Here is a 27,079-nt window from a genome sequence, read left to right on the forward strand (position 1 = left end):
TCCTCTTCAAAATGAAAGTTTCCAATTTAAGCACTTTATATATATAAAAAAAGTTTACCACAACATGCAGTACGACCTTACAAGGGGTCGCTCGGGACTTCATGAAAAGCATGGCCTCCATGGGGCTGTCCCTGAATAAGTCTGGCCCAACTCATAGCCGCGGACATGCCTTGGACCTGGTGTTCACCTCTATGGATGTTGGTGATCTGACACTAAGTAAAAGTGAATCTAAAGAAGTGCCATGGTCGGATCACTTTCTGGTGTAACTGGACTTCTCCGCAACCCTTCCCCTCTGTAGGGAGGTGGGACCTATTTGGATGGTCCGCCCCCGTGACTTAATGGATCCAAATGGTTTCCAGAGAGTGGTAGGGGATGCTTTATCCCATGTTGATGGCCTTTCAGCCGATTCCCTGGTGGCCCGCTGGAATGAGGAGTTAACCAGGGCTATTGACTGTCTGGCTCCGAAGTGCCCTCTCCGATTGCATGGAGCCCGGACAGCCCCGTGGTTTTCCAGGAAATGAGGTAACATTCCCTTTGGATTGTAATGGATTTTCAACCAGAGAGATATTGCTTGCTCCCAGACTTTTAATTCCACTCTGGGAAGTCCTGCCTTTTGCCTTAACACTGCATTAGGTGTGCTTTTTGGGGTACCGAATAGTGATCTTAAAATTTTTGATTGTACTGTTTCAAGGGTCTTAAGATTGTCAGAAGGTCCGATTTGAGAGCTATACAGGAGCTGGGCTAAAGATTTTGCCTGAAAGACTTTTAGGGCCATATGAAGGAAGCCGGCGCCTTTCCTTCTGAATAATCTAAGGATGGCATTTGCTATTTGCTATTATTATTATTATTATTGGCTATCCATAATGTGGGTTTTCTGGGAAGTATTGTATAGGGATTTATTTTTCTTCCAAATGCCCTAAATTGACTGGGATCTGAACCATCATTTGAGACCCTTTTGAATATCTTCCCTGAGAGGTCCAACAAAAGGGACCCCTGACCATTAGGTCCACTCGTGACCGACTCTGGGGTTGCAGCGCTCATCTCGCTTTATTGGCCGAGGGAGCCGGCGTACAGCTTCCAGGTCATGTGGCCAGCATGACAAAACCAGAGCAGCACATGGAAACAATGTTTACCTTCCTGCTGGAGTGGTACCTATTTATCTACTTGCACTTTGACGTGCTTTCGAACTGCTAGGTGGGCAGGAGCTGGGACCGAACAACGGGAGCTCACCCCGTCACAGGGATTCAAACCACCAACCTTCTGATCGGCAAGCCCTAGACTCTGTGGTTTAACCCACAGCGCCACCCGCATCCCAACAAATCAGTTCCTAAATAGGTGGCAATAAAGCTGAAATGTGTAGTACCTGATTGGTTTTTCTGATTGACATTAGTATCAAACCTGTTGATTACTAAAGCATCAATTTTTGTTGTTCTAACAAGTTGTTATTATTTTAAGACTGATCAATAACCAATTTGTTTATTGTACTTACTCAATGTAATGCACACCCTTTTTGGCCAAATAGTGTCACAATCATTAGGGTGCACATTAGATTTGATGGCACCAGCAAATAATTTTTTGGTTTCAAGGTTTTGAGAACTGAGGTGCGCATTAGATTTGATGCCATGTTAGACTCGAGTAAATACAGTATTTGTGTTGGTGAAATGCTCAGTCCTAAAGCTTGTTCAAGTGTTTTCTTTTTTGGACTGTATGTCTTTTTGGAGAGGAAATTCTGAAAACTAAGCCCACAAAAATGTTGTCCTATTAACACTTTTCTTTTTCTTATAGATGGCCACATAGATCTCTCTCTTATATATCTATGCCCTGAAATGTGGGTGGCAGTGGGGGACACCAGCTGTTGTAAAGCATGACTTGTGAGTTGATCCTTTATCAGCATAGTAGAGTAATTACCGCAAGCTTTTCCTTACATCCTTCTTCTCTATAACCCCATTTTTTTCTCTACAACCCCATTTTTATCTGCTTGTGCATGAACACAGCTAGCATAGCACCCAGGGTCTTCAGTAACATTTTGTTGAGTGCTACTCAAGAGTTTAATATGTACTTTAAGGAATGGGTGAACAACTGGGATTCACACTTAAAATCTTCACAGACTAGCATGTTAAAGGGAATTTGCTGCTAGCAAATGTTAATGCTTAACTGTAGCAAATGCAGCTTGAGCCTGAAAACTGGAAAGAGAATCAGTGGCATTTTACCAGTTCGCCGCAACTGAATCTTATCTTGAAAGTAATTAAACAGGAAAGTGGAGATGTTCAGTTTAGATTGGCATATGGTTGTAGCAATGTAAACATTCCCCAAAGTTGCCTGGACCTTAGGACACATTCATCCTTTCGCAACCACAAAGATCATTCATACTTTCGCAAAAACAAGTGTGTGTGTGTGTGTGTGTGTGTGCCAAGGAAATTGTACATTTTTTAAACAGATAATTAACTATTTGGAACATAATAGGCAGGAGGTTATCCTTGTGGAAGAACATGATTAGGGATTATGATGTGGGCAGCATATGGTAGCTAATTTTTCAGACGTTGCCTGAATATCTGTGAGGACTAGATGCATGGACACACTTGGCATTTTCAGGGTGGGAATTACAAGTTCCCTTGATTGTACTGAAAGTTATAACGGTATTACTATCTAGATCAGAGCTTTCCAAACTTTTCCTGTTGGTGACACACTTTTTAGACATGTATCATTTCGCAACATAGTAATTTAGTTTTACTAGCAAAACGGAGGTCAAACTAACCCCTTTCCAGCCCCAGGAGGAACATGGGGAGCATTCTCACAACACATCTACACAATGCAGCCGACACGCTAATGTGTTGTGACACACTGTTTGGAAAGCTCTGGTCTAGGTGACTCTCGGGGTCCCTTCCAACTCTACAGTTTTATGATTTTATGATAGGTATGATCCTGAACATCTGAGAACTGAGACACATCAAACTCAGTGATGCTTACTTATTTATGTGGGAAATACCCTTTGGTTTGCAGCTAATTTATTTATATAATAGACCCCATGCACCACTTAATCGTAAAAACTGCAAAGCGGCTTACAAAATATAAAATCATAAAATCAATAAGAATTAAATCTGGAAATATATCACCAGGCTTACCTGCTGAGTAAGACTAATAATTGGAGAGCTAGCAGAAATCCCATTTGGGCTACTCTTGAATATAGTTTCTTTGAACCCCTTGTTGTTGTTGTTTAGTCGTTTAGTCGTGTCTGACTCTTTGTGACCCCATGGACCGGAGCACGCCAGGCATTCCTGTCTTCCACTGCCTCCTCATAGAGGGAGGAGAGGTAGAGAACATTGCATTGCTTTAGGAGAATCTTCCACCTTCACCTCAGGTCGCCGCTACTGCCCCAGTAGGGAAACGGTAGGCAGAGGGGTTTGGGGGGGGGGAGAGTGTGCGTGTGCGTCTAGTCTCTGCATCCAATCCCTGTGTCCGTGGGGTACATGCGCAGTAGCGCGGACACAGGGACTGGACGCAGAGACACAGGGACTTTATTATATAGGATAGCATCTCCTTGAACCTGGCAAATTATTTATCTCTCCCAATTTCAGGATTTTAAGCTAGCAGATATGGGCAGTTCTGCATTAGGGTGTGTTGCCTATAAAGTGGGAACAACGAAACCGGTTTTTTTCCCCTGGGTCAGAGAGTGGAAACTGTAGTTTGCCTTGAAATGTACCTAAATGTATTGTGAAACCTGTTGGGAAAGCTATTTCACTACAGTGGAACCTCGGTTTATGAACACCTCGATTCATTCACTTTCCATTACTTTCTTTTTTTTAAAGTATATTTATTAAGAATTTTCTCAAGCAACCAAACATACCAAAAATACAAAAAAAAACAAGACAAAAACAAAATACCATACATACAAAGCAAAGCAATAAAAAAAAGAAAAAAAAGAAAAAGAAAGACAAGCAAAAAATAAAAATAAAAAATCTAGCAATCAAATCTTTTTTCATAACTTCGTTATAGGACTTCCCCGATTCTCCCCATATTGGGTCCATTATAATAACTAGATTAACAGTATTCAATATACATGGTATCTCATATTTCAATTCTACTTTTCTCTCCATTTATCCAATAATTCCAATCTGATATTTCTATTTACCTTTCAATATATAATCCATAACTTTCCCTCACCTTTATTTTTTGCTAACAATGAATCATCCTTCAATTATTATCTCTTATATCATGATACATAATACATTTATGCACTTTCCATTACTTTCAATGGGAAAGTTTGCTTCAGTTTATGAACGCTTCAGTTTATGAACAGACTTCCGGAACCAATTGTGTTCATAAACCGAGGTACCACTGTACTGTATTTGCATGGGGAATGGTTGGATCAACAGAATGACCACCGCTTTGAAGAAATCCTCTTGCTTCAGAACAATTGGTTGTCCAGTGAATTATGAGATTTCTCAAAAAATTATCCCATTAGCTGCTTCTGACTTGAAGTACTGTAATTGTACTCAGTGGCACTGCAGTGTGTTTCAGTGAACTTTACATATGCCATTTCTTGTAATGCATAAAATAACCTTGCAAACTACCGTAGGTTGGTAACACTGGCCTCTTGCTCATTTCAGATGAGTTCAGGCCATAGACAAGATTTGGACCGGAATGACTTTGTCCATAGTAAGTCTGGTTCTGTATGGGAGAGTCATTAAAACAGCCTCTGCCAAGCTGGTGCCCTCCAGATGTTTTGATCAACTCGCATTAGCCTTAAGCAGAGGTTGGATGGCCATCCGCCATGTTTAATTTAGTTGAGACTTCTGCATTGCAGGGGTTTGGACTTGTTGAACATGGGGGACCCTTTCAGCTCTACAGTTCTATGATTCATAGGAAACGTTGGTCCAAAAGCATGCTTGACCTTTTGTGAGTTGCTTTTTTCTCAGCCAGCCTTTCTCACAAGGTTGTTGAAAGCACAAAATGGGATGAAGATGACCCACAGATATCAGGCTCCTTGAAAGTGAGGTGATCAAATTGAAGTTTACATACAGTGGTACCTCGACTTACGAACAACTCGACAACTGAATTTTTCAATTTACGAATGGGGCAAATGGCCGCACGCTTCTGAATTTCTCGACATCCAAACGGAAACCATGGCGGTTTTAGATAGGGTTTTTTCGACTTACGAATTTTTAGATGGGGTTGATTCGACTTACGAATTTTTCCGTTTCCAATGCATTCCTATGGGAAATTGTGTTTCCAATGGCACTTTTCGACTTACAAATTTTTCGACCTATGAAGGTGCCTTCAGAATGGATTAAATTCGTATGTCGAGGCACCACTGTATTTGGTCTGAGAGGGATGGAGCTGACTTTTATTGAGTGAGACCCTGGGAGCAAGGTTTACGTTCTGCCTTAAGTGTGGTGCTGTGTTTTTCTGAACATGTTAAGCCAATGGAGTTTTGGAAGGCTATTTTTTGCACTGATTTCATCAGCAAGTGATAAAGGCTCATTGGAGTTTACTCTGGCCCCAAAGGAAGGGCTTGACGACAAGCTCATCAGTTCCTGTAGCTTGGTGGCTTTGCTAAAAAAAGAAGCAACACAGACTGAAACCTGCAAAGAGGCACCAAAGTCTTAATGGCTTTTGTACTCTGCACTCTTGAGAGAGATGCCCACTCGGAAAAAGTGCTCCTATTTCTGTCCCATCTTTATTTCCACAGGCCTTTTGTGAAAACATGTCACGTGGTTTTGTTTTGTGTTTAATTTCCTTATTTTTGCCAGATAGAGAGGTGCTGAAAAGAGTTTTCCTTCCTCTGTCCTACCAGTAAGATCAAGAGACAAGAGATCAGAATGTTTCCTCTTTCCCCCTGTCATCAACCCAGCCGTTAGGATTTCATCTTTCAACACACTTCCATTGACTTAAAATATATATCTTCTTTCCACCAGCATAAAAATATATTTCTGCATCATTACTACCATGTTGTCCTTCTTGTGGAAGCTCTTTTGTCAGCAGCTTCAAGCTTCTGGTCCTCTATGACGTCAGACTTTTTTTTTTTGAGATGCAGAGGAGGGGCTTCCTCTTGGGAAGGACCTTGGTCTCCACCCATGGCTCTGACTCCCCATCCTCAGGGGAAGAGGTCATGGATTCATAGGATATATCTGACCAGGAGCAGAATGTGCCCCCCTGAACCAGCCTTTGATGTCTCTGTCACTTCAGATGTTCCATCACCAGTGCATCCCATAATGCCAACATCTCTCTAGCCTGAAAATGTTGGGCTTTTCTCATGCTCTACCCTACACCTGAGTAATGCATGAATCAGGATTTGCTTTTTCTTTGTGCTATCAGGCTGGTTCACATGTTCAACTGAACACATTGCAAGCTGTCTCTACACAGGAACCAGCGTTGTGTGAGAGTGTGCCCTTGTTGATTTGTTTAGATCAGCTGTGGTGCCTACAGATAAGGCACTGAACTTTACAAGTGGATAACTATAGAAGGGTACAGCTTAACTATTTGTGTAAACCTCTGAATCAGTAGAATCTTATTTGGAATGTGTGTATCGCAGAAAGACTGCCATTGGGCTTCCAGTTCAGTGTCTGGTGCATCTTTTGTGTTGTGAGTGAAATTTCTGCTTTCAGTTGGGTTCAAGGTTTTTGACATGCATGCTTGGGTTCTGGTGAAAAAGCCCAGGCTCTGGCAGATTTATTGGACTAGACCAGGGGTCAGCAAACTTTTTCAGCAGGGGGCCGGTCCACTGTCCCTAAGACCTTGTGGGGGGCCAGACTATATTTTGAAAAAAATATGAACGAATTCCTATGCCCCACAAATCACCCAGAGATGCATTTAAAATAAAAGGACACATTCTGCTCATGTAAAAACATGCTGATTCCCGACCGTCCGCGGGCCGGATTTAGAAGGCGACTGGGCTGCATCCGGCCCCCGGGCCTTAGTTTGGGGTCCCCTGGACAAGTCCAATAGTGAGTCCAACGGTCAAGAAGGCAGTTTCTGCACATGAAGGGCAGGTGGGGCTCATCAACCTGGGAAGGTAGCCCATCTAGAAGAAGGGAATCTCCAGTCCAAACTCTCTGCTCCCTTGCAGGTTATCTTTGGGAGAGGAAAAAGCCAAGGAGTAAACTCTACACAAATCCAAAGTGGAGTCCCTAAACTGGTTGGATGGCACCTTGTACGCCTCCTTCCAGCAGCTCCTGCAGCCAAGCTGGCGCCAAACATATTGCTATGTTTTACTTTGGACCACATCAGTGAGCCGAGAGGCAACCTGGACATCCCAGGGCCTCTATGTACACTGCCCAGGCTTGAGCCCCAGGGAGGTCATTTACTTTGATTTCACCCCCTAAGGCACACTCCATTGTCTTTTGAGTCAGATGGATGCCAATAGCAACAGCTCTTGAAAGAGCATTTCCAGTGCAATCTTCTGCATGCTTACTCAGAAGTAAATTCTCACTTTGTCCCAGTGGGACCTCACAATTATATTGCAATTTTTATTTTAAAACATGCTTTTCGAAAGTGGGCAACCCCAATCAGCAGAAGCACTAGGACCAGCTTGTGTACTTGGCAACCTACTAAGTTCATGCTTCTTAAAGACATTTATAATGCTCACATTCCAGTTCCACCCTAAACTGGATCTTTAACAAGCCTCAAGCAGGTTTTTCTTTTGTCAACCCTCCCTCAAGTCAGCTCATGAGGTTGGAGTTTGAAAAAGAGAAGTCAAATAAAATAGAATGACAGTCACCAAATGTCTCCACATTCATTAAACCAGGGGCCTTTCTTGGGTTTTGTATAATTAAATTGGAGTGCTTTCCTTATCTCTCTGCTGGGGAAACATTTGCTTTTCAGGGTGTGAAGCCAGCAAGCAGGAGGAGAAAAGTGAGATAGGAAGCTGCTTTCTACTGAGTTAGACCATTGTCTGTTCTAGTATTGCAGTATTGCTTTGCTAGACTGGCAGCAGTTCTGCAGGTTTGCAAACAGGGACTCTTTTCCAACCTTACCTGGAGATGCTGGGGACTGATCGTGGGACCTACTGCATTAAAAGCAGGTGCATTAAAATCCCACTTTGCCTACCATGGGCACCTGTGTCTTGGAAGTTTTCCCAGACTGTCTTGTGCCAGTACAAAGGTGTTTTGGTTCATGCGTTGTGTGCCCTCTCCACTCTCATGTGCTGCTACTTCCCTTGGTCTCATCCTGCAATGGCCTGCAGTGTCCCCCGACAAATAAGAGCAACTTCTCCTGATCAAAGCTGAAAATATTGAAAGTGAACGATCAAAATAAGAATTTTTGAACCTCGGTTACATTTTTTGGCTTTGTGTGATTTACGTTTGGCATCCTGTAGACCCTTACCTGGCAGTTAAGTTGTGTTGAACTCACTGGGGGTTACTTCTGAGCTGATGTGCACAGAATTGAACTGCAAAAAACTCCAAAAGCAGTGATTTCATACTCTACTCCAGTTTCTCCTTAAATTGGAATGAAACCACTCGTTATCTGAGCAAGCTATGCAAGTTTACTTGGGAATAAGTCCCAGTTGTTTCAATGTGGCTTACTCCCAGGTAAGTGTGAGTTGGATTGCAGCCTGTATTTTGGTCTTAACAATGCATTTCAAATATAGCTGTGTTTCCTGGCTATAAACTCTTCCAATGCAGCAGCACATTTACATTTTTAAAAAAGAGCATAGGTCCAGAATGTCTCCACTTTCCTCTATGAGGAGGACTTTAGTTTGTGTAGCCAAGCCGCAAACAAATTTACCGCATTTTTCGCTCCATAAGACGCACTTAGTTTTTAGAGGAGGAAAACAAGAAAAACAATATTCTGCTGGCCCTGCCGCTGCCTCTCGCTGGGGCAGGCACAGGAGCCGTGGTTGGGAGAGGCGCTGCACTGCGCCTCTCCCAACGGTGGTTCCTATGCCAGCTCTTGCAAGCGGGAGGGAGAAAGTCGGCGGTTGGAATACCTGCGACGGGGTGAGCTCCTGTTGCTCTGTCCCAGCTCCTGCCAGCCTATCAGTTCGAAAGAATGCCAGTGCAAGTAGATAAATAGGTACCGCTGCGGCAGGTAGGTAAACGGTGTTTCCATGCGCTCTGACACTCGCCATGGTCCTCCGTGCGCCAGTAGCGGTTTAGTCATGCTGGCCACATGACCCTGAAAGCTGTCTGTGGACAAACGCTGGCTCCCTCGGCCTGGAAGTGAGATGGACTTAACTGTCCAGTGGTCCTTTACCCTTACCTTTTAGACCTTCCTTGCTCTCAGTCAGCCTCGACTGAGATCTGATTCTACTGCCTGTTTGCATTCAGTCCTCAATGCATCTGGTTGACCACTGCGAGAACAGGATGCTGGACTGAAAGGGACCCCTTGCCCTGGCCCACCAGGGTTCTTTTTCTGTTCTTAGGTTTCTTTGGCTGCAATCCCACCTCCCCTTAGCTAGGAGAAAACACTATTGAACTGAGTAGGACTTATTTCTGAGTAGATACTGTTAGGGTTGCTCTGCTAACATGTTCTTCTGGTGTAGAGAAGGATGGCTTGTATTTGCAAGCCACTCATTCAAGGAGCACAGGAAGTGGGCTCCTTTGAGCTGAACACACTCTAAAAGGGGGAAAGTGAACTCTGCTAGATCGTTGGCATCCGTCTGTCCCAAGAGACAGTGGAATTTGCCTCCAGGGTGAAGCCAAACTGCTGCATTAGCAGCACGGAAGTGACTTCCCTGGGGCACAAGCCTGGGCACTGTGAATGGGGGTCCTGGGCTGCCTAGGACAAGACCCCCCTCTCGGCCTCACTGATGTGGTCCAAAGAAAAGAAGACATTTGGCATCAACTTGGTTGCAGGAGTTGTCAAAAGGAGGCACACAAGACACCATCCAACTGTCTTAGGGATCCCACTGTGGATTTGTGTAGCGTTTACTCCTTAGCCTTTCCTTCTTTTGAAGATGTCCCACAAGGCAGTGGATTTAGGATGGGCTACCTTCTCAGGTTGACAAGCCCCATCTGCCCCTCACCTCCCTCCACATCATGAGCAGAAACTTTCTTGACCATTGGACCCACTATTAGTCCCATCTGTTTAATCTTCTGGAGCCCATCTTCCACATACAGGGAGAGTCCCTAACTCACTAAGGGACCCACCAGGTCCCCCTCACCTGGTTTGGCCGGCCAGTCAATTTTGTTTTCTGGGTATGGTCTCTGCTAATGGTCACAATAATGGCATAGCCAGCCCTTTATCAGATGCTTGCAGGAAGTCCTCAAGCAAAGTCACAGTAACTCGGTCACAGCAACTCTGATTTAGTGGCAGATTGTCTCTGATACTGGAGAGTGTTATGCAACCATCATGACTAGTAGGTATCAATAGGCTTGTTGTCCATTGGTTTGTTCTCCAGAGTCTTAGGCATCTGATCAAGACCTCTTCTGATGTTAAGAATGAATTATATGTTTCGATTTGGTGGGGTGGGCAAGTACCAGAGATTTGGGAAACATTGATTTCTGTAATGCAAGGCGATTTCCAAGGAAGATAGTACAAATAGAGATAAGTGTGGTCAGTCAAGGAATACACAGACCAGTTGTGTCAAGGACAATTCTAAAACGATAGATCGGGAGTGGTCAACATCACCTTGGAGAAGCATTTGTTATTATTTTAGGGTTGGCAGCTGAACAGAAAAAGAAAAATCCAGATGGGCCTGTTCATTTATCAGCCACTTGAGCTGCAGGGATGAGATGAAGCTGTTTAATAGCAAGGAGATCTAGCATCGCCCTTTGCTAGCTCAGGTAACCTGTCCTACAGTCATTATTTTTACCTGCTTTTAACTTTTTAACCTTTTTTTTTTGCAAGGTTTTGTTTGTACTGCTGTAAACTGCTTAATCTTTTTTTAAAATGACGCAAGTGTATACAATTTTTTAAAAATTAATAAAGTAAAATAAAAGCAGCACCCCTCACCCCTGATGGGAGTTGGGAGTCCAGCAACATCCAGAGGACCACAGAACTTTCCCTCCCTGCCTTCATTTCACTAGACCCAGGAAAGAGGCTGCCATGAGTTAAATTCTGCAGGCATGTCACACCTATGCTCAAGTTACTGCCAATGTCTTTATCCCAGGCTCCAGTTCACAGGTGCGTGAGGCTGAAAGGTCATTATAGCTGGCCAGACAATGCACAGCTGCTAATATAGCACAGGAAGAGGATATTGTGGTTTATCTTTTGGCTTCTTTTATAAGCAGAGTTTGGTAACGAGAGCTGTGTATCTTCAGCAGCTCCAGCATCCGAATACTGGGAAGCATTTATTCAATGGCAGCTACAGGGATTAGAGTGTCTTTGCAAGTGTGCAATGCTTGCTAGCCAACAAAACATTTTTAGCAACCAGTCTGCCATACTTTTCTCTCTGTGTGTGCGTGTGTGCTCCCACTGAACTCAGTTGGACTTTACTTTGAGCAGACACGTGTTGGATTGCAGTGCTTTTTTGCTTCAGGTATAAATGGGTTGGGATAGTGGTGGTGAACCCCTGCTTTCATAAAGCTGGAGGCAGCCAAGGCTAGCAACCATTTGCAAGCTTGGCTCAGGACAGCATACTAATACTGAAAGGCAACTCACCTGCATTTGTGCACATACTGTACCTGCATTCATGCACATACACCCCTGCAAGAACTGGCATGCTCCCAGTGCATTCTGGATACATATATAACAAGGGAAAGTTTGCTTATTTATGGTAATTGTGCAAAAAACCTTTGAACTGCACTTGTATCAGATTGCTTAAGAATTTATCCACAATGAAGGTATATTCAAAACGCCCTGCAAATATCCCAGTCCTTGCCAGGTGTATTTTCAAGTGTGTGGGTTTTGCATGTGGATACTGCACTAGTTATTAGCACCATTTTCCAATTTATTTATTTATTAATGCTTATGGAAAACATGGTGCTAATAACTAGTGCAGTATTACCTGCCCTGTGGCATACCACTACCTGTAGGAATTAAGAGAGATGCATAGGAAACACAGGATGTTAATGACTATCCTTTGTCTTCTAAAACTTTGTATTGCCTGTTATCTAGGCTTTCCCAGAGAGATAATGTTATACCTGCAGGTGAGGCAGTGGAAGTGCTGGACCGTTGTCTTGCCTCAGCAATAGACGTGAGGGAGAGCCAACAAACTGAAGCTCAATCCAGATAAGATTGAGGCACTGTGAATGGGTGGTTCCCTAGACCGCATGGGTGGGACGTCGCCTGCTCTTGATGGGCTTACACTCGCTCGGAAAGAGCGGTTATGCAGCCTGGGGACAGGGGTGTAGCGAGGCGCTGCGTCACCCGGGGCTGCAAATTGCCATGCACCCGGGGGGGGGCGGCGCTATGTAATGATGCATGTGTTGCTATGTAACGATGCATGCGTGTTATGTAACGATGCATGCATCGTTGCATAGCGGGGTATCGCCGCCGCCCCGCGCCACTAAAGCCGTGCGCCTCCAGCTACAAACTCCAGGTAGAGAGCGGGGTGGCGGTGTGTGTGTGTGTGTGTGTGCCACTTGGCGCCCCCACCCCCTCGACTCCCAAGCCGAGCTTCCAGCCTCCCGGTAAAAAGTCCACTCGGCGCAGTGCCGAGAGGACTTTTTACCAGGAGGCTGGAGGCTTGGCTTGGGAGTCGCAGGGGTGGGGGCGCAAGTGGCATCCCCCCAGAGTGGAACCCGGGGTTGGCCGCCCCCATCTCCCCCCATTGCGATGCCTCTGCCTGGGGGTACTCCTGGATCCATCACTTGAGATTCAGGTGGCCTCGGACTGCCTTCCATCAGCTTCAGCTGGTGGCTCAGCCATGTCTCCATCTGGTCAGGGAAAGTCAGTTGGTGATGTCATCACCTAACCAGTTGGTGCAGAATTCGGCGGCCAGGTTGCTCACTGGGACAAGACGATTTGATCATAGTACACTGATCTTGGTTTTTGTGGTTTTACACTGTTTTTATATAGAAATTTAATAAATAATAATAATAATAATAATTGCAGCATTTTTATAACTGGCTTTTAAAAATGAATATTTAAGAACCATATAATTATTATGTATTAATGAATCACCTTTTATGCAAGCGTCTCAAGGCGGTGTACAGTGGTACCTCGGTTCATGAACACAATTGGTTCCGGAAGTCTGTTCATAAACTGAAGCGTTCATAAACTGAAGCGAACTTTCCCATTGAAAGTAATGGAAAGTGAATTAATCCGTTCCAGATGGGTCCGCGGCGTTTGTAAACCAAAAATTCGTAAACCGAGGTGTTCCTAAACCGAGGTTCCACTGTACAATACAAATAGGAAAATAAATAAAAAACAGCATTTTTAAAAAATAAAAAAACCCAGTACAAATTAGACACCCATGGCAGAGACCCTTCTATCTAGCCTGAAAAGCCCTTTAGAACAAAACCTGTGTAGCAGGTTTCTGCTAATAATAAGGGTCTGGAGAATGCTAAAATAACTTGCCTGCAGCTTCAAAGCCTTCTGCAGGTATTTCTGACAGCCACACAGTCAGTGGTTAAAAGGGGGCCTCTGGCATGCTGAGATCTTATAACTACTGTATTTGCATATTGCATAGTTCTGATAGGGGTTTGTGTACAAGATGCCAAGACTGCCTCTTGCAAGGTACTGCATGTCTCTTGGTTTATTTTTTCCTGCAGCAGACTTGCAGCAAATGTTTTAAGTATTACAGCCCAGGGAGCCAGATCATTTGCATGTTTACTTGGGAGTTTGTCCCACGGAGACCTACCAGGCTTGCTCCTTTGTGGTTGGTTGAGTGTGCAGGAGTTTGCAGCCTTAAGGTCAACTAGGATTGCTACAGAAGTCAAACTGCTGAGGTCAGAAGCCCCTCCCCTCCCTTTTGGAAAGTGCTTATTTAAACAGAATGCGTTTCCAGCCCAATGTAATTTGATCTTTGTGCAGCTTTGTGCAAAAGCCTGTTTTTGCCTGCTTGCTGCCTGCTTTTTTAAAAAACAACAAACCACATGGCATTTTAATTCCTTAAAGTATTTATTTTATGGAGTACCACTTCTGCATGGAAGACTGTTGGTTCATTTTGTTGTCTTGAAATGGAATTCTGCTTCACCCCAGAAACTTGGTTGAAGGTGTGGTCTACGGCGGTAAGCCCAAACGTATTCACTGGCGTTTCTGCTTAGACATTGCATTTGCAAATTAACTGGTGTTTCAGAATTACAGCGTTTGGTCTGGAAAGTATGCAGCAGAGAACAATATGTTGTTTTTAAAATGCAGACGTTTCTGGAAAGACTAATGGAAGCAAGGGGGAAAGGTAAAAAAGAATGTCGGTTAGCAGAAGCCAGAGTTTCACTTAGGTAACGAGATTTACTAAAACACGTCGGATTAGTGTGTTGACTGGTTTGCAGTGATATTTTACTGACTGATGTATCGGAGCTGATCCTGAATAAGGCCACAATCCTGACATCACTTACCTGGGTGTTAGCCTCGTTGTGTGTGTGTGTGCGCGTGTGTGCATTCTTTAAAAGGGGGGGGGAGCATTTAAAAGTGGCAAATCAAACGCTGTAAAACTGGCTTCCAAAGCTGAGAAGATTTACTGCTATGTGTTTAGTGCAAGCAGATAAATAGGTATCGCTACAGCGGGAAGGTAAACAGCGTTTCCATGTGCTGCTCTGGTTTGCCGGAAGCGGCTTTGTCATGCTGGCCACATGACCTTGAAGCTGTAGGCCGCCTCCCTCGGCCAATAATGTGAGATGAGTACCACAACCCCAGAGTCAGTCACGACTGGACCTAATGGTCAGGGGTCCCTTTACCTTTACTAGTGTACCTTTAAAATTGCTGTGCTAAAAATCAAGTTATAGATTTCTGTGACCAGTATTGGAGTGTCTTATCAGATCTGCCATGGCCAAAGCTGCGGACACCACTCTTTCCCCTGGTATGGCTCTTGGGCCTTTAACAGTTGGGTAGCGGGCTAAAATTCAATAAATGCAGCCTGAATACATAATAATAGGGGCAAAGTTGCACTGATTGAACTTTTCAGGAAGGAATTCCAGCCTTACGAATGAGTCATTGCATGTCTTAGTTCCCTGGAACAGAAAGTCAGTTATTCAAGGTGTATGCCAAGCCAGTGAAATTTTATACATTTGCTTTTATTTGAAAACGGCTTCATTTATTTGAAAACAGCATTGGCCTTGCTAACGCACTCTAGAACCTGCTTTAAGCTTGGCACTGAATTCAAAGAGAAGTTGTGGACAGGTGTCCAGGCTTATGCGGAGTGCATAGGAAGCTGGCTTATACCAGGTCAGACTGTCTATCTCAGTACTAGCTGGCCCTGCCATACATTGCTGTGCCTGACTCAGGGTCCTCGTTTCCCAGGAAAGGGGGAGGATGTGCCCCTCCCCCCTGGGCTATGTGTTTGCCCCCCCTCGTTGTTATGCCTCCCCCATCCTGTCACGAACCTCCCCCCACCCCCGGATCATCCCTGTGACTCCCCCCACTCTGGCCCAACCCATGACCTATCCAACCCTCTCCTCTCCTCCCCACCCCACCCCACCCAGGGCTCCACTCGGGCTAGTCTGTAAAGTCGAGCCGAGATCTCCAGTCGGCCTAGTCTGTAGGCCTCAGCTCGGCCTGGTCTGTAAATGTGAGCCAAGGCCTCCGATCGGCCTAGTCTGTAAAGTGGAGCCAAGGTTTTGACCCATGATCTATCCTGCCCCCTCCTCCACCCACCCACCCCTCATCCCTTTGACTCCCCCGGTTGGCCTTTGTGGAGGAATGGCCTTTGTGGCGGTTATAGCATGTTGGTTGGTGACATCATGATCTTGCTTTGGCCTTGGAGACGCAGCTTCTGGGTTCTATTTCCCAGCATGCACTTTTGTGGAGGATGGTAGGATACCCTTCCCTGTGTTGTCCCCGGGGAGTGTTGACCCCCTCCCCACTGTATCTCCATACCTTGGCCCCCACACTTGGAAAAGGAACTGTTAGCGTCTGGGTTCTATTTTCCAGCATGCACTTTAGGGTGAGTTGTGCGTTCTTGAATATGGGGTTTTGGGGGTTTTACCTGGCGCAGGTGTGACATCTGTCTTACCAAACTTTATAGGAACCTTCGGACATTCGCTTTGGACGTTGTGTCAAAATTTGAGTACAGTCAAGCGGTTCCAGAGAAAAGTGGACACAAACCCACATGCCCTTTTTACATTTTTATACAGTGGTACCTCGACTTATGAATGACTCGACAACCGAATTTTTCGACTTACGAATGGGGGTAATGGGCGTGCACTTACGAATGTCTCGACATCCGAAAGGAAACCGAGGCGGTTTTAGATAGGGATTTTTCGACTTACGAATTTTTAGATGGGGTTGCTTCGACTTTTTTCTGTTTCCAATGTATTCCTATGGGAAATCGCGTTTCCAAGGGCGTTTTTCAACTTAATGAATTTTTTGACCAACGAAGGTGCCTTCGGAACGGATTAAATTCGTAAGTCAAGGCACCACTGTATATCTATATCTATATATAAATGTAGGCATTGCGTGCACAGAGGTCACAGCCTTTCTCCGTAACCGCTGAACCAAATTGCATCAAATTATGACAAAGCGTACCTTGCCCATCAGTGAGGGATCTGGCATAATCCCCCCCCCAAAGCACAGCTTTCATCCCTTAAATAGTGATTAAACGCAAAAAGGTGGCATACAAATTAGACATCACCAGCAAAAGCTCTGAAGATTCCAGCAGCATCCAATAGAAAGGCAGATTGCACACTGTCACCAGCAAAAGCTCTGAAGGGCGCCGCCAAATAATGACATCACCAACCAAGCAACTGAAACCACCAAGGCGGCCATTTCCAGGCCCCTAGGCCCCTGCCAGGCTGCTAGGCCCACACTAGGCCCGGGGGGGGGGGAGAGGGCGAGTGCCCGGGTCGCAGGCCGAGGACAGCCTTTGTTTTATGTAGGCCCCTGCCAGGCCGCTAGGCCCCCACTAAGCCCGGGGGGGATAACCCACAGCAGCGCACTTGGGGGCACGGCAAGGTTTTTTTTTACTTTAGTGGGCATTTTGTCACATGCGAGGCTCCGGCGGCCATTTTAAATAAGGGCAGTTGTGCCCCTTTTAACCTAGGCTTTATACTATGATTGATTGCAAGCCTCTGCGTCTTTTAAAAAAACAACCATGCATTTTCTCTCCCCAGTTTAAGTCCTCGGATATTTGCAGTGGCCAATTCCCACCCCGCCTTGATTTACAATCTCCTACCTTCCCCATGCCACTTCCTGGTTTTTTTATGGAACCGAACAGCTCAGGCGCTTCGGAACTTGCCTTCTGCTGCCATAGGGCTGTGGGTCTCCCAAATCATACAATACCCACCAAAATAAATGACAACCCCCAAATAAAATTAAACAATAATAACTTCTGCTTCTCATGTTCTTATTTTTTAAAAAATAATCTAAATATATAAAAATGTTCACAATGCGTGCACAGGGGCCAATGTATGGAGATACAGGGGAGAGGGGACAACACTCCCTGGGGACAACAGAGGGACACTTGTGTGCAAGCAACAGGTGGGAGCTTGCTGTTCACCTAGACACATGCAATCTGTGCCCCACCATTTTTAAATCTGTGCTTTTACCGAAACACAGGGATGAGCCATGGGATTGGAGGGACGAGGGGCGGGATACGTCATGGATGGGTGGGGGGAATCACAGGGATGACCCATAGTAATGTGTGGCTGGGCCAGCTAGTATAGTTTATATATATATATATATATAGTCTACCATTGTTTCTCATACTTGAGTCCTCAGCTGCTATTGGACTACAACTCCCATCATCCCTAGCTAGCAGGACCAGTGGTCAGGGATGATGGGAGTTGTAGTACCCAAGTATGAGAAACATTGTCTGACAGGCCACAGAGAGGGTGTTGACTTTCCCCTTTGATAACTTTGCTTAGCACATCAAGGATGAAAGGGGGCAGACTTCTCAAATCAGACTTCCTCCACAGCCTTTTTTATTGCATTTATTTATCCATTTCACTTGAGTGCTGTTCCATCTTTTGTCACATTTTTATAATGCACATAAAACACAATTAAAACATTATATTTGGAGCTGTTTAGCTGAGTCCTGTGTGTTGCAACACGTTAGTGTGTCTGCTGCAGTGTGTACATGTGTCTTGCAAATGCTCCCTGTGAATACTGTAGGATATTGGATGAAGGGCAGTAACAGAAATATAGCTAATGAATGAATAGCTTCCTCTGGGCATTTTAGACTACATTAGGGATGAAAGCAATTTAAATACAAAGAAATGAGACATGAAAACAAAAGCAATGTAGATATAACAAAACCAAAACACACTGAGTATGTTTTAATTGAAAGCACAGATTTAAAAATGGTGGGGCACAGATTGCATGTGTCTAGGACTAGGTGAACAGCAAGCTCCCACCTGTTGCTTGCACACAATTGTCCCTGTGTTGTGTAGTTGCCGCGAGGGTTGGAGTAGTTCCTGAGAAACCTGGGTTCAAATTCTGCCTCCACTGCAGAGCTCACTCAGTGACCAGTCGCCATATTTCAACCTAATCTACCACTTGTGGCTGTTGTGAGGACAAAATGAGGTGAGCAAGATAAAAATGTAATCCAGTTTTGTGGGTTTTCTTCAGAATACACCCCCTTCTTCTCCATGACCTGGTGGGGAGTAATGACTGAGTTCAAAAGTTGTGCAGCCAACTTCTCAAACAACTCCTGCCATTTCTCCCACCCACCCCTAAAAATATACAAGTTTGATGCATAAATATGGCAGCAGATGTTTATCTCTAGCCTGCTTTGGGGTTGACGTGGTTTGGCGAAATTCCCTGCTGATTGCTCTGCTTTTTCTAACAGCAGAAAATATTTTCTCCATGTGAAAGAGCAGTGTAGGGCTTTTGCCTGCTGGTCCATTGACACCATCTCTCCCTAACCCCATCCCGGTCACTAGATACTGGGGCACAACCTCCCTCTTTCCTTGCCCTAAGCACCAATCCTTGAATTCCATGGCAGTTGGTCCCCAGGCTGGGCGGTTGCTGCAGCAACACTTCTCGATGCCAAATGGGATTTTGAGGACCCTTTATCCCGGTGAGAGGATCCTCTCCTCCGCTCGCCCCCGTTCCCCAAATTCAAGATCCTCTACATGGAGCAGAAACCAGCCGCCTCTCATGTGCAGCCCCAGTGGTCAAAGCATATTCATGTACCGGTAAGTCGTGTTGACCTTGAAGTTGTCATCTGAAGGGGAGGGAGAGGGGGACCTATGCAAGTCCTGGGTTTTGTTTCTCTCTCTCTCTCTCTCTCTCTCTCTCTCTCTCTCTCTCTCTCTCTCTCTGTGTGTGTGTGTGTGTGTGTGTGTGTGTTGGTATGTGAGGGGGGAGTTGTTATTTAGATCCCACCTCTAGGCCAAAGGCATAAGGTGAGTTACAGACTTTAAATAATAAAACTTGTGCTTTCAAATCTTCAAATTGCTATCTGTGGATTATCTAGTTGTGAGCTTTGCAATGACCCTTTAAGGCAGTTTTATACTGAAGTATCATCTGTCTGGTTGCAGATAGCAAGACTTGGGTTATAATCCTAACAGCCCTTTCTGCCCCAGTTTTTAACATTTTTAATATTGAACTGTTTGTGTTGGTAGCATGTCTGGGATGTCTGCCTTTCCTTTTTCTTTTTGGTATGCGATTTATTTGTTTAAGGACATATGTAAGTATTTTGCCGGATTTTGGGGGGGTGGCATGAGTTGTAATCCTGAGTATTCTCAGGTTTTCTTTTGTGAGATATGTGGTGGTTTTTCTTTCTTTCTTTTTGGTGCCCACAACAGTTTCTTACTTTATTGAATGTGCTTTTGGACCGTGGAAGTTTTGGGACACAGGATTTTGCTCTCTTGGGTACTACCCCAGTCTTGGTTTGCACCCAAGACTGGTGGGGCAAGTAAGGAAGGAGTGGCTGTAACCTCCCCCCACCCCAATTTCTGAAAATATAAAATCAAGCAGTTACCCAGATCTGTCTCCAGGCTGATGCCATACAGGCAGATTCCTTGCAAGGTAAAGAATACAAGTAAGTAGAAACATAGCTGGGGGGCGGGCGGTTCTTTTAGCAAAGCTGGGGATGAGTTTCAGGTGGTTAAAAAAATACTAAATGGAAGCTAGCCCAGGTAACATGGCCTAGTGGTTAGGGAAAACTACAGCTTTCCATGGGTCTACACATACTAGCTCCTGGAGTTTTTAGGTGATGCAAGTTTATTGTCAAATAGTTTCACGTGGCTTAAAAAACATCAGGTCAAAAAGACTTCCCGCCATAAGCCAGATCAGTTGTTTTCAAGGTAAGAGCTTACTGTTGTAAATATGATCTTCCTCCCTTTCATTAGTTTAGAAAACAAAACAAAACAGAGACACCTGCTCTGGAGTCTTTTGTTTTACTTCTTGAGAGCTTTTTGGCGGAGTGCCGGTTTCTATGAGAATTGGACCCTTTTTAACTCAGTGGAGGGAAGCCTTTGCGTGAGTGACCTGTGTGTTTTACAAATCTTTAAATATTCCCCTTCCTATTCGTTTTACTTGTTCCTCTGATGCTTTTTCTTGTGCGGGTGTAGAATGAAGGTCAAGATTACAGTTCCTGCTCTCATTATTGCAAACTGTTGCGTTCAATTAAGCCTTTCTTGTTGGTTGGAACTGGGCTTAGAAAGATGTTTTTGCAGTAGAATTTAGGGGATGCAGAAAGCTGCCAAATGCCAGGTTATGGTACTTGCTCATAGGGGGCAGGTATGTATGCAAAATATTGTCTACTCAGAGCTGTCTTAAGCATATGCAGCGCTGGGGTGCAAAGATCCACCAGGTGTGCGCACCCCCCCCCCAGGTTGCCCAGTCCCAGGCGTTCAGGAGGGTGGAGCCAGCTGGCCGCCTCAGCGTCTCGCTGGCTCACTCACCCCCGAACTCACAGCTCAGAGCCACCCACAGCAGAAGAGCTCGCCGCAGCGCTCCAACTGTCGGACGGGCTCTTTCCTGGACTCAACTCTCGGGCCCTGGACTCTCAGGCTGGTGCCCCTGAGAGCCCGGCACTCGGGTGCACCGCACCCCTAGCACCTATGGGTAAGACGGCCCTGTGTCTACTCCAGCCTTTTTGACCTGGCATCCTCCAGATCTTTCAGACTGATGCATGGTCAAGCCAGCATGGTCACTAATCAGGGGTGACCCAGCCGAAGTAGAGCATTTCAGCAGTGGAAAATTATGCCTCTTCACTTGGAAAGAAGTACCATTGACTATAATAGGCATTACTTTTCTGAGAGTGTGTGTTGTCTTCATGGTTGCTTTAAAGAGGAGTTGCACAAACTTCAACTCTTCCACAAAGATCAGTGGGAGGCATTTTTGTGCTAGAGTATTCTAGAGGATTTTGGGTGCGTTCAGATGTAGCAAATGTTGTACTAGTTTCCCCAGTTGTCCTGTTTTCTAACGATGTTAATTTTGTACTTAAGTACCTGGTGTGCTGTGGAATTTTGACTTTTTGAGAAATACACTGGCGTGCTGTGCTAAATTTCATATTCACAAGTATTGTGGCACAGCAATGACCTTTCTACACATGTATGCTCCTTTTCTCCTATGATTTCCTCATGAAAACAGGAAGGAACTGTATGCCAGCATCCCACCCCAAATTTTTCAGTTTTCTCCTGGGGTTTTCCACGTTAAAAGGGCTGCAAATAGATTATTTCTGGAATCAGATTAGAGCTAAATATGTGCTATAGTCCATTAGTTTTCCTGAAGTGGCTTTTGTGTCATGTGAAAGCCCAGATACAATGCAGAAATGCACCTAGGGAAATATTGGGGAAATTGAACAAACTTTTGTGTGAATAACTCAGGCAATATAAATGCCTTAGTACCGTGTTTCTCATATTATAAGACATGTCTTATATTTATTTTTTCCCTCAAAAAAACACACTATGGCTTATTTTCAGGGGATGTCTTATATTGTTCCTCCTCCTCCTCCTGCCATGGCCGGTATTGCTGCTGTGCCTATCACTATGTCTTATTTTCGGGGTATGGCTTATATTCCTTGAATGCTTAAAAATCCTGCTATGGCTTATTTTATGGGTATGTCTTAAAATATGAGAAACAGGGTAATGAATTTATACTGGGCAAGTCCACACACCATTCTGCATTATTAGTTCTGTAATATTCCAATTTTACCTCAATTGTCTGGAGGAGCACACTTGCACTATACTGTACAGTAACAGAAAAACAGTAGCAAGGAAAACTCTTGGAACATGTGCGGCATGAAAAGTTGCAGAATTTCAGCTACGGAACATACATTGACAGGAAATAAAGCAGTATGCCCACCTGGAAACTTTTGCAGGTGCAAATGGTATTGAAAGGATAATAATAATTATAATAATAACAAGTTATTATATATACCCCGCCCATCTGGCTGGGTTTCCCAAGCCACTCTGGGTGGCTTCCAACCGAATATTTAAAACAGTACAGCATCAAACATTAAAAACTTCCCTAAAGAGGGCCGCCTTCAGTTGTCTTCTAAAAGTAAAATAGTTGCTTATTGCCTTGACATCTGCTGGGAGGGCATGCCACAGGGCGGGTGCCACTACCAAGAAGGCCTTCTGTCTGGTTCCCTGTAACCTCACTTCTCGCAATGAGGGAACCGCCAGAAGGCCCTCGGTGCTGGTGTTGCTGATAAAGTACAATGGTACCTCAGGTTAAGAACTTATTTCGTTCCGGAGGTCCGTTCTTAACCTGAAACTGTTCTTAACCTGAAACACCACTTTAGCTAATGGGGCCTCCTGCTGCCGCCACGCCACCACCACACGATTTCTGTTCTCATCCTGAAGCAAAGTTCTTAACCTGTGGTACTATTTCTGGGTTAGCGGAGTCTGTAACCTGAAGCGTCTGTAACCTGAAGCGTCTGTAACCCGAGGTACCACTGTATGAACAACGAAACCGGTGTTGTTGTTTTTTCTGGGAAACTCGTTTGCCTTGAAATGTACCGAAATGTATTGTGAAACCTGTTGGGAAAGCTATTTAACTATTTGCATGGGGAACGGTTGGATCAACAGAATGACCACCGCTTCAATCCTTCCAAATCCTCTTTCTTCAGATCAATTGGTTGTCCGGGTGAATTATGAGATTTCTCAAAAAAATATCCCATTAGCTGCTTCTGACTTGAAGTACTGTAATTGTACTCAGTGGCACTGCAGTGTGTTTCAGTGACCTTTACATATGCCATTTCTTGTAATGCATAAAATAACTTTGCAAACTACCGTAGGTTGGTAACACTGGCCTCTTGCTCATTTCAGATGAGTTCAGGCCATAGACAAGATTTGGACCGGAATGACTTTGTCCATAGTAAGTCTGGTTCTGTATGGGAGAGTCATTAAAGCAGCCTCTGCCAAGCTGGTGCCCTCCAGATGTTTTGAACTTCAACTCGCATTAGCCTTAAGCAGAGGTTGGATGGACACCCGCCATGTTTGATTTAGTTGAGACTCCTGCATTGCAGGGGTTTGGACTGGATGAACATGGGGGACCCTTTCAGCTCTACAGTTCTATGATTCAGTGGTACAATCATGGATGTGCCCAAAGAGCCATACCCTGCGACGCTGTGGAGTGACTCGAGTTATTGTGCCGTCTCTAAGCCAGTCACAGTGACATGTCCCAGTTATAAGCACTATATAGCCTGTTCAGACAGCCCATATTTGGCTGAAGATAGGCGTGCATTTGAGCCATACAGGCCATTCCATATTTGGTAGAATTGTCAACAAATCTGTAATTGTGCCTCAATCCTCTTTCATTCGATGCTGCTCTCTTGGGGCAAGGGCTGGGGGACATGTGGGGGCATGTCCCCTGAAGCTGATCTCTCCCTACCCTCTGGCTTCCCAAATTCTTTTCAACCTTGTAAACACCTGTAGTTGGATTACTTTGTGGAAAAGGTCAGTCCCTGGTCAGCCCTCACTCTGTGTCCTTCCAATTTGGCTTGTCATTCAGGGCCAAACTAGATCTGTTAAAAATTGAGCTCATTCTTCCACCCCATTCAGTATAATGGAGAATCTTAAAAAGCCTGCTATAACTTCTTCTTCTTCTTCTTCTTCTTCTTCTTCTTCTTCTTCTTCTTCTTCTTCTTCTTCTTCTTCTTCTTCTTCTTCTTCCTCCTCCTCCTCCTCCTCCTCCTCCTCCTCCTCCTCCTCCTCCTCCTCCTCCTCCTCCTCCTCCTCTTTTCCACACAGAAGTTGTTGAAATACATAGACCTAACAGCTCAGCCAGAATGGATTAAGCTTGATACATCTGTGTGTGCTGTGCACAGGACTTTTTTAAAATTTGATTTTAAAAACAAAGCAAAGCGAAAACGTGTAATCTTTCCGCTTTCTGCCAGAAGTGGATGCAGTTCTCCCCCTCTTATACACAGACGCAGGTGGCACTGTGGGTTAAACCACAGAGCCTAGGGCTTGCTGATCAGAAGGTCGGTGGTTCGAATCCCTGCGACGGGGTGAGCTCCCGTTGCTCGGTCCCAGCTCCTGCCAACCTAGCAGTTCAAAAGCACGTCAAAGTGCAAGTAGATAAATAGGTACTGCTCCAGTGGGAAGGTAAACAGCATTTCCGTGTGCTGCTTTGGTTCGCCAGAAGCGGCTTTGTCATGCTGGCCACATGAACTGGAAGCTGTACGCCGGCTCCCTTGACCAATAGAGCGAGATGAGGACCGCAACTCCAGAGTGGGTCACGACTGGACCTAATGTTCAGGGGTCCCTTTACCTTTACCTTTATACACGTATACATCTCCCCCCATTTTTTAAATCTTATACATGGGGGCGTCTTATAGATGGAAAAATACAGTATCTTCTGTGGTTCTGCTGCATGGGCAGGCTTTCCCCCCAGTTTTGTTGTGGGCAGCAATCACAGGTCCACTTGGGGTGGTGAGAGAGCAGGGATCCTCAGGAAAGATGGGCAGTAAAGTATCACTCCCTCCAGCAAGGAGCCTGTTACCCCAAGGGTAGATGTTTGGGGGCAGGTTTTTCCAGACCCCCACATCCCTGGATTTTTAGGAATCGCAGCCTGTTCCCTCCCTCCCTCCCTCCCTCCCTCCCTCCCTCTCCCCCCCCCCTGTGAGAGATATCTCTTCTTTGACCATGAATGATGAAAAAAGATCATCTATCCCTAAGGAATACAGCGGTGGAAGGGAAAGTATTGCCCTGATTCACCATATAATTCAGAGGCTGTGCACACCCCAAGCAAGCACACCTGCATGCAACATATAATTTGGCATTTATTCAGCTCCTGGCAAAGCTCTGTTCATGGCCTCGACAAACAGACTTCCACATTGAATTGAAGACCAGGGTTGCAGTTCTTCTTTGCTGCTCAGTGCACCCCATGAAGATGTTTTGAATGGTAAATGTACAGTACTGCCACGCTTATGGTTGCGTGGAGGCCAGGGAATAGTTAGGTTTGGAAGGATTTTCCATTTTATTTTCATCTTCCCCTGCGTGCACTCCTGAAAGAGAGTTTGGGAGGAAGGAAGCAGGAATGTGAATTTGCTCCTCATGGTCCTGGATCATTTTTTATGTCAAGGTCTTTGTGCAGAAACTCTCTGATCCGACACTTGATGCTCCTGGGAATTTCCAGTACAAAGGTCCGGTCAATGATGGATATGTACCTCCAGTTGCATTAATGCTATTTTTAAACTGTTGTCCTCCCCTGCAATAGGAGGAAAATCCTCTCCTTACTACTTGGTTGTGAGCAAGGTTTTTCCACACTGGAAGGAACGAAAAAGGTTGGGTGTGTGACTATCGGAGCTCGGCATATAAAATGCTCTGGAGTATTATCCAATCTCACATCAGTTGATTGTGTTGTATGTGCTTTTTTTGCCGTGACGTACTTTTTCTAAAAGTTCTTGCGTGGTCTTCTAAATCCTCCTTTGTTTTCCCATTGTTGGAGAAGGTAGATTGGATGGAATGGACTGTGAATTGGATCTGGTATGTTCTTACTGGGTTTGTCTCTTTTTCCCCATTTTAGGTAGAAAAATTTATTTTATTTTATTCTTAACTTAATATCTTTTTTTAAAGGAACTTTCACCCACCACGAGCTTGCCTGCCCCCAAATATGCCTATTGCAGGAGATTGTGGGAGGCAGAGATTCTGTCTTGCACCTAAGTTTGAGGGGGCCTGGTGTGTGTTGCGTTGTGTGATGTCATGTGTGCGCGATGTGCGCAATACATCATATGCTTGGTGACATCACATATCAGGAGGAGGCCAAGCATGGAGCCCAGCATGTCACTGCTTCCTCTCTTGCGCTCAGGAGGAGCCAGTCGCTTAGCACTAGCCTCTTCTTTGCCATCCGATATTGAGGGGGCCAAAGACTCATCCACCCTTGGGAGTTGGTGCGCCTGGTGGGATGTGTTTTGGGGCCTTGCTCTCTTGAGCATGAGTTCTGTGGGATGCACCTAGTGCAGCTGCATTCTGCTGTGGGAGATTAGCTGCCCGTAAAGGGGTACGTTTGTTTCTTGTGGTCGTCTCATTGGAAAACCTCTGATAAGGTTGGAAGAAAGTCCCTGGTCCTGGAGCATGCTGGAAATCCTCATTTGCAGAAGATTCTCCTTTGGAGTCAACTTGTTTTCCTGTTGGAAACACCTGCACTGTGTTGTTCCTCCATTTCTTGGTGCCTTCAGAAGGAAGTGACCATTCAGTGGTCTAATGTGGAGCTCCCAGGAATGTTTGTTTGGCTCCCATGGATAGCATCAAAACGCTGGCTTTCAGTTTTACCCCAAAGCTCTCCCAGTTACTAATTGCTGCTTTGCTTCCACTGTTGCTCTTAACGGTTTTGTTGTTGCTGCTGCCGCATCGCTATACACAAATCTGGTTTTTTCATTATTTTTATTCTGTGGTAATTACTTGTTTCATACTGTTATCTGCCTTGTGGCAGGATATAATGTTTCAAATGAATGAAATAGGTAGCTTGGATATAACTTTAGGAAAACAGCAGCATATGTAAATTGTGTACCGCCAGCTCTGAATAGAGTTGTTCTGTACGTTTGGAATGGTAATTTCTTTTTGTGGGACAAATGTTCTCTGCACATCCATGGAATTTCCCAAGAGATTTCCTCACTGACTAACAATAGGAACGGCTCCCCAAATGCACAAATGAATTGTGTGCATGGAGGTGCCCCTGACATCCAGTGAATGCCACAAGC

General features: G+C 45.0%; 1 protein-coding gene across 10 annotated transcripts in view; it reads left to right on the forward strand.

Moving 5' to 3' along the window:
- Positions 1-27,079, forward strand: part of ATP11C (ATPase phospholipid transporting 11C) — an 895,731-nt gene that overhangs the window by 13,485 nt on the left and 855,167 nt on the right. For 6 of the 10 annotated variants that reach the window (XR_009557004.1, XR_009557005.1, XM_035126428.2 and 3 more), the window contains exon 2: positions 18,923-19,115. The exons of 1 other annotated variant lie outside the window; for it this stretch is intronic. Coding sequence is in view for 7 of the 9 variants with exons in the window: in XM_035126428.2 (XP_034982319.2) it covers positions 19,053-19,115 (63 nt within the window). In the remaining 2 variants the exon portion in view is untranslated. Of the gene's footprint in view, positions 1-12,597; positions 14,055-18,922; positions 19,116-25,060; positions 25,866-27,079 lie in introns of those variants that run through there. 3 more of the 10 variants (XM_035126429.2, XM_035126430.2, XM_060270203.1) reach the window with 3 other exon arrangements.

This window comes from Zootoca vivipara, chromosome Z (genome assembly GCF_963506605.1).
Source record: "Zootoca vivipara chromosome Z, rZooViv1.1, whole genome shotgun sequence".
NCBI lineage: Eukaryota > Metazoa > Chordata > Lepidosauria > Squamata > Lacertidae > Zootoca > Zootoca vivipara.